The 12,982-nt window shown below is 41.6% G+C and overlaps 1 protein-coding gene across 1 annotated transcript; it reads right to left on the bottom strand.

The window, feature by feature from the left end:
• Positions 1–265: 265 nt before the first annotated feature.
• CSTF1 (cleavage stimulation factor subunit 1) lies at positions 266–12,913 on the bottom strand. The gene is made up of 6 exons (XM_088467118.1): positions 12,704–12,913; positions 9,539–9,726; positions 8,565–8,842; positions 5,214–5,411; positions 3,813–4,203; positions 266–1,483 (listed from the first exon to the last, which is right to left on the bottom strand). Exons 2-6 carry the CDS (start codon positions 9,705–9,707, stop codon positions 1,224–1,226), a joined length of 1,296 nt encoding a protein of 431 aa, XP_088323244.1. The 5' UTR covers positions 9,708–9,726; positions 12,704–12,913; the 3' UTR covers positions 266–1,223.
• Positions 12,914–12,982: the final 69 nt, after the last annotated feature.

The raw sequence follows: 12,982 nt of genomic DNA on the forward strand, positions 1-12,982 counted from the left end.
TACTTCCCAGACACAAGAGTGACCATTCAGAGAAGGATAGTGTATGAGCTGCATACATACTTCTGTACTAGACGGTAGTGACATTACTGAGCCATGAGTCACTTTGTTCCTGATAATTTGTTTCTCAGTGATGTCATCATTGCCTTGTGAATAGATTAATATTGTTCCAGCTAATAAAAATGCAGATCTTTGAAGTTTGTTTACTTCGTGTTCTCATTGCTGATAACATAGCGGGAAAAACCAACATTTCAGGTGGTGCATCACATTGATGATATGCTGCTAGCTGCAAAATTTTATTCTCTTACTCAAGCCTCAAAGACAGTCACTATTCACTACGGAAGTTATACATGGGGATTCTTAACCAATGTTCATATCATATAGAAATTTTTAAAAAATACACAAAAACATTGAGGATTAAATTCATAATTTACATTGACAAAAAATTAGAAATGTACTGCCTAAAAATATAAACAAAATAAGACTGAATAAGAATGGGATCTGGAGCACAAACAAAAGAAACTACAATTTTACATTCCACAACTAATGAGATAACCTGCAAAACCATACGGGTAATATAAAGCACTTCCAAGGGCCATATTGAACTAATCTGAATATCTTAAGTAGAACTTAAAATGATCTTTTGCACTTGGATTATAAAGTTGGAAATGCACTTTAAAGAAATAGTCCTTTATGGGGAAATTCTGTGGGGAATAATAGACTTTGTAGGCAACAAAATAAATGAAATATCATGTAAGCTTGGGATCTATGCACATCTACATCTGTGTGCGGTATTAAATGCTGATAACTTGTCATCAGTATGAGATGATAGATGGTGTGATTTTTCTAAAAAGTAGAGAGAAGAGTTATATTAATGTGTGAAGGTAAGCATTAGACACTCCTCTACAGGCTGGGTTTATTGTTTGGTTACAATGAAACAAGGAATTAAAGATCTTCTCTAGCACTATAATACAGGTGTCTGTCGGAGACTGGAATGATACCAGTGTATGCTGGAGGTATCACTATTTTGTATGCTCCTTGATCCACCCCTGAGGCTGGCTAACTAGGTCATCACACACTTGATGGACATACCAAATACTGGGCAACAAGAGTCACAGTTTAATCATTTGTGGCTTAATGTTTAACCACATTAATAAATCTAGAATTAGATGGCTAGAGCTAGTCCACAGATTTGATGGATTCAGAGTTTGAGCAGCCAGAAATCATCAGTCTGTAGTTGATCTGCGATACCAGAACCGGGCCCTGAAGTCATCGCTACAGGTCATGAATCCAGGATTGGTGGGAGAGTGAACAATACAGCGGACAATATTATTGTGTCCCAGGGAGAGGAGGTTTCGGCGTTCTGCTGTTCGGGAATCCCAGCAGCACAGGCTAATTGTCCTTTCATCAGGGAGCAAAACATAGTCTTCTGTGTGGTTAAATACAGCCTGAGTCCTGTGCACCTGCCTCCCACTCAGTCCAGCACCTACAAAGAACAGAACAAAGATTATAGTGGTTCTACCCAGCACCTACACATAACAGAATACTATGAGTAATGGGGGCTCTTTCCAGCACCTACACAGGGCAATGATGTCACTTAGGAATACAGTGGCTCCTGCCCTTAGCAACAGACATGCTGTTCTTTCCTTCTGTCAGACAAGGCCAGTCTTCACAAACGTCGGGTGTGGTTAATGCCATTAATCATTGAATTACACTTTATCACCTTTCATTATCATTCTCCCTTAACCGGCCCACTATTACCATATTAGAATTCACCATCACTCACACTAACCAGGACGCCCACATTTTCTCACAGGGTACTGTTCATAATTTAGTTCCCCTAAGAGCATTTCTGTGTGAGCCCACATCTGTTTGACTACAAAGGAATGGATCTGGCATCGGTTTCCCTCTGAACAAGTTGAAATTTGGCACTCCAGCATACTGGGCTGTATTACACACAGAGCATTACTGGGCTTCAATAATTCAAGAGGAGACATAAGTCAGGACAAGCTCATAAAAGCCTTATACACCTAAGCATCCTATAGTCACTGCAGATAGTTATGTGCAGTCTTTGGCCTGATCATGTATCGCTGCTCTGGCAGATTTTACATTATTTGCTCCATGCTATTTCTACATCAGTTGATGAAACTTGCAGAGACAGTGTTACTCCTTCACTGATAAATGGCACATCACTCCTGAAACGTTCCAAATGCTTGATATATGAAAAATGTGTTCAATTTGGATATATACATATCCACAGAGCCATAAAATCACCCCAGCAAATTATGAGGATAGTAATGTGGAATTCATTTTGGTATAGCATTGGCATTGTTTTCCCTGACATTTTGGACAGGATGAACGATTATCAATTATGCTGTCAAACCCGTGAAAATGCTGTTTGATTGTCTGACCGCATGTCTCAAATGAGTGAACCTTCCAAAAGCAAAGCTTTATACAGCTTGCACAGGGTGGGCAACGCCATTTTCTGACAGTGGTGCCCATCTATTCGCAATCGGATCCCTCCCAGCAGACGCATGCACAGAGGGACTTCTGGGCCATAAACCTGGACATCCGTCTACTGCTAAAGGACAGCTCTTATTGGGAGAGCTGTTCTTTGCGTTTTTACTGCCAAATCTTCAATAATGCCAGCATGCATGCGATGAGTGGCAGGATGCATTGCATGCAAAATGTTTTATATTTTTATTCCAAACTGTGGCCCGTATTGAAATAGAGGCGTAAAGTCAGAATCCGCGAAAAAGTATCGCGGATGACGTAATTTCGCCAGGCGGAAACTTGTCTCCGTTTTCAATTTCAAATAGTTTCCGCGTACGCGAAAACTAAAGCAACGCAATCAGCGAAAAAGATTCGCCTCTGAATAGGTGGAGAAAAAAAAAAGTGTAAAATCGCTATTTTGGGGTGCAAAGCTGAGGCGACCACTCTGCACCCTTGGGACAGCCCCTCAAAAGGATAACTGCGTCAAAAAAACCTTAACAAAAAGTGAGGAACACCCCAAGAAATGACTGAAAATTGTGGCAAAAAAGTGCAAAGTTGGAGTACAAGCATAAAAACTAGCGAAATAGACTTTTGAGGGGGCTCTAAAAGAATGATGCAGGTGTTTTTTTGATTGCAGGTGCATACAGCTGGGGGAGGGGGGTTCACGATTTGTTAAACTTCACTTTTGCAACTTCAAAATATGCTTGCCTCCGTTTTCAAAGTACCTCATATTTGACAGGACTACTTATTTTCTCCAAAAAATACAGCTTAATGCTATTTTTCACCACTTGAGCAAAGGCGCTAATTAGGAGCAATTGACAGCACTTAAGTGCTTCAGTAGGGCTATTCAGGGACATGTATATTGATCCCCAGTATTAGTGCATCTTTTGGAGGGGTGTCAGGCTGATTTCCCCATTTCTGACAGCACTTTTCACTGGTTAGAGTTTCGCTGGGACCTGTTTTTGCGTTTTGGAATTGAATACAGCGAATAGTGGGGCGCACACAAAAAAGTTTTTGCGTCCAGAACACGCGGTGTAGGTGAAAAGTCCGACATGCGAAAAAGTATCGTGGGTACAAAACTAATTGAATACGGGCCTATGTCTGAAACACTAATGGCTTCTAATTGCTGGATGGTAAAGACTCAATACAACATTGCCCTCTCCTGGTCACAAGTGCTTAGTTTAGATTAGAAAATAAACACCAGCATCTGTGCATACTCCACTAACCAAACGAACATTCTCCAGTGCTAGAGGAAGGCTTTACCCCCCCCACCCCTAAGTTATAAAAAAGAAAGAAAGGTAAATACAATTGCAACAGCATACCTGTGTATTTTACCAACATGCGTCCAGTAGAGATCTCCCACAACTTAGCCACAGAGTCCTTGCCACTAGAAAGAATGTATTTGGAATTTTTAGAGAAGATAGCAGAGCACACTTCTGCCCCATCGTGGGCCTTCTCATATGTGGTTATGCACCGGTTGGAGACTCCGTCCCAGAGCTTGATGCAGCCATCTTTGCTGCAAGTGACGTACGTATTGGCACTGGGGTTGTAGTTGACAGAGCAGATAGCGTCTGTGTGCTGATCTTGAGGGTTGCAGGAAACAAAGCACTGGAAAGTGTTTACATCGTACAGCCGCAGTGTGGGATGTTGTGTGCCAACAATGATAAAGTCTCCTGATGGATGGAAGGAGATTGATCGCAACATTTCTGCTTCCTGGTAAATTATAGAAATGATAATCTATTAGAAGACTGGATTAGGGTGCATAGTCAATGTATAGAGTTGAAAGGTGCTAAACTATGGGAATAGAAAAACAATTATTTAGAGAACTACACTTAATGCAGAGTTGCTCCAGAAGACTATCTAATAGGTTTCAAGTAGTGTTGAAGGCCTGCACCCAAGTACTGTTACACAATTTATGCTTAAAAGAAAAACTATGGCCAAGTGGATCTGGTAAACGCATCAAACACAGTAATACATGGAACTCCACCTAAGTATTCATTACAAAGCAGCCATGAAACTCTTTAATCATCATCTAGGGAAATCCCTATATGATTTGGTGTCAGTGGCCCTGTTTAAATAATCTCTGCTTTAGCAAATAAACATTTTCAAAGCTGCAATGTACTATAAATGTATTATACATTCAGCTCACACAATCCAGTAGGCATTGTTATGTAGCATGAGTCTAATGCTAGATGTAATGTTAAAATCCCTAACTGTAAACGCTTGTATTGCAGACTTGACATATAAAGGGTCACCTTAGTCTGCCCGCTGCTCCGCCCTGTCCTGACCCCTCCTCTGCCCACTGCTCTACCCCATCACACTGCCAGCTTGGGGAGCAGTGCAAAAACACGAGATCTGATTTTGCAGAGTGAGACTGCAGAAATGAGATAAGTGTGGGGAAGGCACAGTCTTAGGTTCCCTGCACTTCTAGCTTGCGGAGGCATCTCCTGAGAATAAAGGGTAGGCATGCTCCTTGGTGTGCGCTGGGTGCAACATTTAGGCACACTGGTTTAATGCCAATGCATTTTATGCAACACATTAAGTGTACATCGTAAATACAGTCAGGCGAGTTCAGAAAATAAATCACACCCTTACATCCACTACTACAATCCATTACCAACAACAGTCCATAGAAAAATCATACTGCAGTGTAGTTGGCGGGAGACTGTAGATAATGAAATGGCTAAACTTGTCTCACTAGCACATAGGTGAACGCCACTGACCTGAATGTATTTAAAGGCTCTTTTGGCTGAGGGTTTGGAATAATCAAACAGTTTCATGGTGTAGTCTTTTGAGCCAGAAGCCAAGATCTGCTCTGAGGGGTGGAAAGCCAGACACGTGACCTCATCAACATGGTCATACAATGTTCGGATGACTGGGTGATTTTCCATGTTCTGCTGGGCGGTTTCGTTCATCATGACCTGGCAAAGATAGGAGAAGAGACTTTTAGAGAGCCATATTTGGCATAAGGATGTACAAGTAGTTATAAAACAGTGCTTTGTAATTTTAGCATCTTAGAAGACCTCTGTGTGGAAAACATGTTTGGTACTAAGCTAGGATGGGGTTGTAAAAGAATGGAGGGGGGTAGAATAAAGGGAGAGCTGCATCTGTACTTTAATAAATCAGTGACTATTGTAAACACATGCATTTTTTATTTATCCAGGATATTAGTTCAATATGCCCTTGTCCATGCAGATGTCATGCCCTAACACCATTTAAACAGTATTTAAATTCCTTTTAAATAGCCATGTCATCTATTGAGGAGTCTGCACTCTTCGTATAACCAAGCATAGAAAGCAGTACTCTCCACTACACACTGTGGAGGCAGCCATTTTAAGTGCTGAACCAATACTCATAGCGTGGCCTGGTGAGCTACTCCATTACTAATATCCACGAGGCACTGGTTCCCAGTGAGTTGATTACTATAATAAATAATAATAATAATGAAAAAGCAGCAATTCACTGTGTGTAGGAGACAGGTCCTACTTCTAGGGTTCCCCTTGCAATCCCAGGCACAGATTTTCTCTCGGTGGTCTGTGGTTCATCCAATAAGAAGCAGCATCCTTACTATAGTAAATGAAAAAGAATAGCGGGTGCTATATTACCCACAAGGGTGGAACCCATGCGGAAATCCTGCTCCAGTGTGCAACTCCTGGGGCTCCAATGGGGGAAGCACAGTCAGTGAAAACAGGCTGATTAGCTGCAAATGCTGCTTTAGAAACAGCCCTGTCTGTAAAAGACGGCAGTCATCCCTCAAATTGTTATATATCTGTAAATGTTATGAATAGCTTTTATGTGCAAATGTAGACAAAGTGGTGAGCTAGGCATGTTTTGCAGTGCTGAGATTATATGTTCTTCATGTGGATTTCCTCCTCCCAGAGAAATAGGATTATTATTATTATATTTTTTATATTTAAGTGTAAAAGTCCTTAAAAGGTCTTACTAAAAATCATATCACTAGCGTGTGAGCGCCTTTTTCTATTCACTATTCATATTATACTCATCTGTATTGTCTCAGTTTTAAAGTGGGTGGGGACAAACCAACCTGTGCCAATCACATGATCAGAAAGTCAGATAGGCTGATCTGGTGGGAGCGGTGACATTTCCATTTGTGCAGTTTTGAAAAACAGGAAGATTAACTTCAGTAAAATGAAGGAAGTGATGGCGGCTACTACTGTTGGGCAAATTAAACTTGCTTGGGACAGACATAGGGCCTGATTCAGAGGTGCACGCTATTTGCGTGCGCTCGCTCTGAATCAGGGCGTCCCTATTTTTATTATTATTCCGGTCTCCAGGCAGCTCGCAGAGCTGTGGGTGACTACCCACAGCTTGTGCGAGCGGCCTGGCGATGGGCGCGATTATCGTGACCATCGGCATTGTGAGGAGACCCTTATGGTAGGGTCTCAGCACTCGCGATGCCAAGTGGACTTCCAGCTCTAATAGAGCCGGAAGTCCACTACTGACATCACGAGTGATGTCAGTAGGGACGCCCACAAACGGTAGGCGTTCCTACGGGAACGCCTCCGTTTGTTTAGCCACCCCCCCCTACCTGCCTACAAAACGGGGCGAGCTGTCGATCAACATCGTCAGCCACCCCGTTTTGCTGCGAGCTCCAGAGCGAGTGAAGGTCTCACTCGCTCCGGGGCTCGCGTGCGCACTGGGCCACCATCGACCCACTTGCAACCGGGTCTGAATAAGGCCCATAATGCGGTCTTAACCTTACAAAAATGCAGAGACCAACTTCAGAAGCTTTTAGTAATGAAATTAGAGGATGGGTAGTGTGGTCCTGATCTACCATTAAATTCAATTAGTATCCTTTATTTATAGGACACCACAAAGGGTCTGCAGTGCCTTACAAAGTACATAAACACAGTGAACAAGACAAGAAAAAAAAGTCACATACAGTACAACACATTGCAGGACATGGCTTATAAACATTGCTACAGCAGCAGTCACAACACCCAAATAAGCAGCAGGGTGGCAGAGCCCAAAGGTTTGGTACCGTTTGTAGTCGGGAGGAGATGATGGTAAAAGTAAGGGAAGGAGAATCAGATGAGGGAAGAAGGCCCTGCTCATGAGAGGTTACATTCTATACTTATATGGCAGCATGTAACAGAGGGAGAGTCACAATGTGAGGCAGCAAATGTTGGCAAGTTGGTGGCCTCAGGAAGAATTATACAATGAAATGAGCAAAGTCCCCACTAGCAGATTATTGGGGTGATTCTCTGTTATACTTGTCCTGGAAGACTGATGTTAGATATATTTTTATATGAAATGAAGTTCATACAACTTGCTTTACAATAAAAGTTGTTAAATATATTCTAAGACAGACTGTATCTAACATTACCAAAAGTAACAGAGTCTACGGGTTGCAGATTCTTTGGCAGGTGCTATAGTGATAAAGAGAATAACATCTGCCCCCACTGCCAAGTCATCGGCAAATAACTTTTGCAAAGAAGAATTCCAATTGGCAGACACCGGCCCAATAACACAGCTGAAGGGGAGAGTGCCGTTTCCTTCATCCCAACATTTTATCTTAGGGCCAAATAGTTAAAGTACCTTATTACAGATAAGGAATGTCATCACACCTCATCTACACTGATTACCAGCTCAATTAGCTATAAATCAGGAGTGGGAAAAAAGCATGCAGTACATAGCGTTCTTATACAGTGGGGTATATTTACTAAGGTGCGGGCTTTTAGAAGTGGTTTTGTTGCCCATAGCAACCAATCAGATTCTACTTAACATTTATCTAGCACCTTCAAGAAGGTAATAACTAGAATCTGATTGGTTGCTATGGGCAACAAAACCACTTCTAAAAACCCGCACCTTAGTAAATAAACCCCAGAATCTGCAGTCTCATTCAGGGTTGAGGCTTACTACCCACAAGGCAATGCCACCTGCAAGCACCAAAACTGCTGTGAATTGCTGACACACATGCCTTTTGCATCATGAAGTAAATCAGACCACTGCAGTATGGGCCAGTGTCCATACATCCATCTAATTTCCCTTCATAAAAGAAAATCTATTTATTGCTCATTTGTCAGTGTCTGTGCAGTATAAGAACGCTCTACCTCAATTGGCATGGCACTTTTAGCTAGCATCCGCTCGGTGTCCAGGATCTTTATGGAGGCGTCGGCTGATCCAGTTGCAATAAGCTGTCCGTCCCTGCTGTAAGTGGCCACGCGACAGGGTCCTTTGTGTGAGGTTACATAGCAGGTCTCATACTCTGAGGCTTCTGGAGACATCGTCTGTACATCAGCATCAAACTCAAGGTCAATGCCCGTGCCAGGGGCCACTGTGTCAGAGCGGCCGATGGCATACTGAACTGCGCTGTCATCGTTCTCCATGCCTTCAAACAACAACAAACAAGCTATGAAGATCTATGAAGATCCATCATCAAAATATAAGGCGGTAGATGAAGTCTGTACAGTATATGTGTATTTAGACCAGGTTCCATACACTGGAATACAACGATAAAACATGTCTTTATATAGTAATCAAAAGGTAAAATTGTGCAGCAAGAACCAACTATAATACAAATCCACTAATATACAAAGCATAAAGCCCTCAAAGTAAATACAAGTACATACCTAACATAATTGGTTAGATTATGTCTAGTATCTATCACCACCTCCTCTTCAGTGGGAGGGGAATTTTTTTATGCCATGCACACATACAGCATTGTGTCATTAGATCAGGGTCATTGGTTTTTAAAACCCATGGCATGAGATCTTTGAATTGGAGTGACTGATACTAAGCCCTAAATACAACAATCTGGTCATTTTGATTTTGGTCTAAAGGAAAATACATTCACACCTTACATATCAGCAATGTAACTATGAACCAGTAGTGATAATGGGGAGGGGATCACAGAATGGATCGGAGGGGATCAGAGAATGCACTGGCTGCTCCAAATAAGTTTAAACCACTATAGGAGAGGCCAGACAGGACGCTGTCCGACTCTTGGCCGCCAGTAACATCTATGCAATGTGTGCAGCTGCAGGCGCCTAGCTCTGTAATCAGAGGTGTTTTAGACACTACTCACCCACTTTGATGAGATGGAGTAACTGTTCCGAAGGAGCACACACAGAATTCAGTTTAACTTCATTGATTAGACCATTTGCAACGTTAATGTGTCCATCGTAGAGCAGCTGGCTGATTATAAGCTTGTAGAGCTGATGGCGATCTTTAAGTGTTACCTTATATCTATACATTTTACCAGGTGACTGCAATCTGCAAAACAATATAAAAAATAATCATCCTCAGTTTATTGAATAACAATAAAAAAAAGAACAACATGGTATGGTTATTATACTGATCCCATTATTTGTGCATTAGTTCTATAAAAGTGACGTGAAAAACTTTTTACCGCCTTCCTGATTTATTTTCATTTTGCATGTGTCACACTTCATTGTTCAGATTTTCAAACAAAATTGAATATAAATCAAAGACAACCTGAGTAAACACAAAGTACAGTTTTTAAGTGATAATTTAATTTACTGATGTAAAAAAAAAGTTAACTAACACCTACATATATCACCTATGTGAAAAATTAAATGTCCTCTTAAACCTAATAATTGGTTTTGCCACCTATAGCAGCAAAGACTGCAACCAAACACTTCCAATAACTGGAGATCAGTTTCTCACATCACTTTGGGCCAGTCTTCTTTGCAGAATTGGTTTAATTCAGCCACAATGGAGGGTTTTCGAACATGAATTGCCCGTTTAAGGTCCTGCCACAGCTTCTCAATTGGATTCCAGTTAGGACATCAAAGAGGCCACTCCAAAACCTTAATTTTGTTTCTTTTGTGCCATTCAAAGGTGGACTTGCTCTTGTGCTTCGGATCGTCTTGCTGCATTACCCAATTTTGTTTGAGGTTCAGATCACAGACTGATGATCGGACATTCTCCCTCAGATTTTTCTGTTAGGGAGCTGAATTCATTAATTTAATAAATTATGGCCCAGGTCCTGAAGAAGCAAAGCATCCCCTCTACCACCACCATGTTTGACTGTTGGCATAATGTACTCTTTAAGGAATGTTGTGTAAGAAAAAAAATAAGGAAGGAGACAAAAACATTCACACCATTGTACTAAATATAATAAATGTGAGTAACAGTCACAGTAAGATATACCAATTGTTATATAGTAAGAACATAAAAAAGCCCCAAGTGAATTCAATGCGATCAATCATATAAATTTTAGGAACATATGTGCCAGAAGAAATAACCAACATTGCACAATACAAAATTCCTGGAAGGCATCATGAGTCTCCCATATCCAAATATTCCAAAATACGGAATATTTTTAGCATGACTGAGAAAGTGAAACCTTTGATTTCTGATGGTTTAATGTACACAAACTTTGTTTAAAGCACAAAATTATTAAAACTACAGTATAAAATAACCTTCAGGCTGTGTGTATAATGTGCAGATGAAACAAATGAATTTCATGTACAGTATGTACAAACTTTTTTGATGCACAATATTATTAAAAATATTGTATAAAATGACCTGCAGGCTGTGTGTATAAGGTGTATATAAAACATAAAAGCATTCTGAGTTTAGATTTGGGTCCCATTCCCAAGATATGTCATTATGGCATGCAAATATTCCAAAATACCCCTGGTCCCAAGCATTTTGGATATGTGAGACTCAACCTGTATAATAATTGGCTTCAGGAGATACTGATCTGGTGGTTCCTGCAAGGGGTTTGCAGCGATTCAGGGAGGAACACAGCCCACATACAGGAAAGAATCATGTATCATAATAATCAATCAGTCCTTTCCAGATCACAATCAATAACGATGTGCACTGTGGCAGTGGTGTATTTCCAGAATTCTTATAAGTAGACAATTAGCTACAGGATACACCATGATTAAATGCTTGATCGGAGTTTAAATGCTAATTGCATTTGCATGTAAACACAGCTCTAAAATTAAAAAAGTATAAAAAAAAGGTATCCGTTTACATAAGTACCTGTTACACAATAATTGTTGCGTCCCATATATGTATTATCAGTCATTTATATAGGGCCTGATTCAGAGATACAAGCAATGTCAATGTAGGATGCAGTGGAGCAATTTTTTGCCAGTGTGCATGTGTTAAAATCTCACTGCGCACACGCGGAGATGAATTAGCAGGAGGATAGCAGGGAGGATTTATATGCAAAGTGAGTGACAGGTAGTAAGCATCTGGGGGAGGAAACTTGGGGTGGCTCCAAAAACTTAAGTGTGTCAGGACTGTTTTTGGGTGTGCCCTAGTGAGCCTCTGCAAATTTGTTCTCAGCTACAATGGCCCTGGCGTCTTAGGCAAGATGCTCATTCTTAGACAGCATAGGCTTGCTCAAAGGTTCGATGTGCAAACGATGATTCTAATGTTGTACATAAGCAGCGGATGTAAGATGCCCGAGTGAGCGTTTCAGTGAACACGATGGAGGCTGAGTTATTGGCATATTTTCACAAGTGTGCTGTGTTTGGAATTTCAGCAGTGATCAGGACCATAGTGCCATCATATTACAACAGCACTGTACAGAGGTCATCATTAATCATTCACATAAGTCTCTACCCCATTGGAGCAAACAGTTTAAATTCCCCTCCACACAAACTATGGTCTATTTTTGTCAGCAGCCAATACATTAAACAGTATGTTTTTGGAGAGTGAAATGAAACCAGGGCACTGGGAGGGCATACAAACTCCATACAATTAGGGTTGTGTCTGGTACTGAATCCCTGGTATACACATGGCCTCTAATAAAGGACATGTTTGTTATCCCTATAAAAATTAGACATTGTGGAATAAAAATAAGGGCTGGGTTGAGTGAATTGCCTGAAACTGGCCAAGAGAAAAGACAAGAGGGAAAAATATTTAAATCGGTGTTATGGTACCAAAGGTACAGACCAGTCATTCCTGAAATAGAAATTAGAAATATTCACTTTGGAAACGTAAAAATATTAACATTCTTTATCTGGGTTACAAAATCTGGATACTACCAGGGCCAGGGGGGTCTTAGGTGGGACAAGGGCCAGGGGTGTCTTAGGTGGGACAAGGGCTAGGGGTGTCTTAAGTGCACCGGGTCCCCCGACGGCCCTGTTCATTCCTAGCAAATGTCCTAGGTTGGCCTTTGGGGGAAGCTGCTCACTCATGCTACTGAGGCACCGGCTAACTATCCTTCAGGCTCCATTGCCAAGTGCTCGCTCCTCTATATACTCACAGCTGGATGACGGTATACGAGCGCTGACGGCCGATGAATAGCAATAGCAGACTGTGCTGTGCCTGTTGCTGGCGAGGTTTAGGGGATTCTCCTACGTCACCAGCGCGCCGCGGGCAACTGCCAAGCACGTCACGCGTTTCCCACAGGCCCCCTACTCCCGTTACAGTCACCGCGCATGCGATCTCTGACACTAACCCCGCCCCTGGGCTACGTCGCACTTAGCCGCCTGCCTACAACGGTTTTTCTTCCAGCCGACAAATCATAGACAATCAGTACGAC

This window comes from Taudactylus pleione, unplaced genomic scaffold (assembly GCF_031769625.1).
Source record: "Taudactylus pleione unplaced genomic scaffold, aTauple2 ptg000069l, whole genome shotgun sequence".
Lineage (NCBI taxonomy): Eukaryota > Metazoa > Chordata > Amphibia > Anura > Myobatrachidae > Taudactylus > Taudactylus pleione.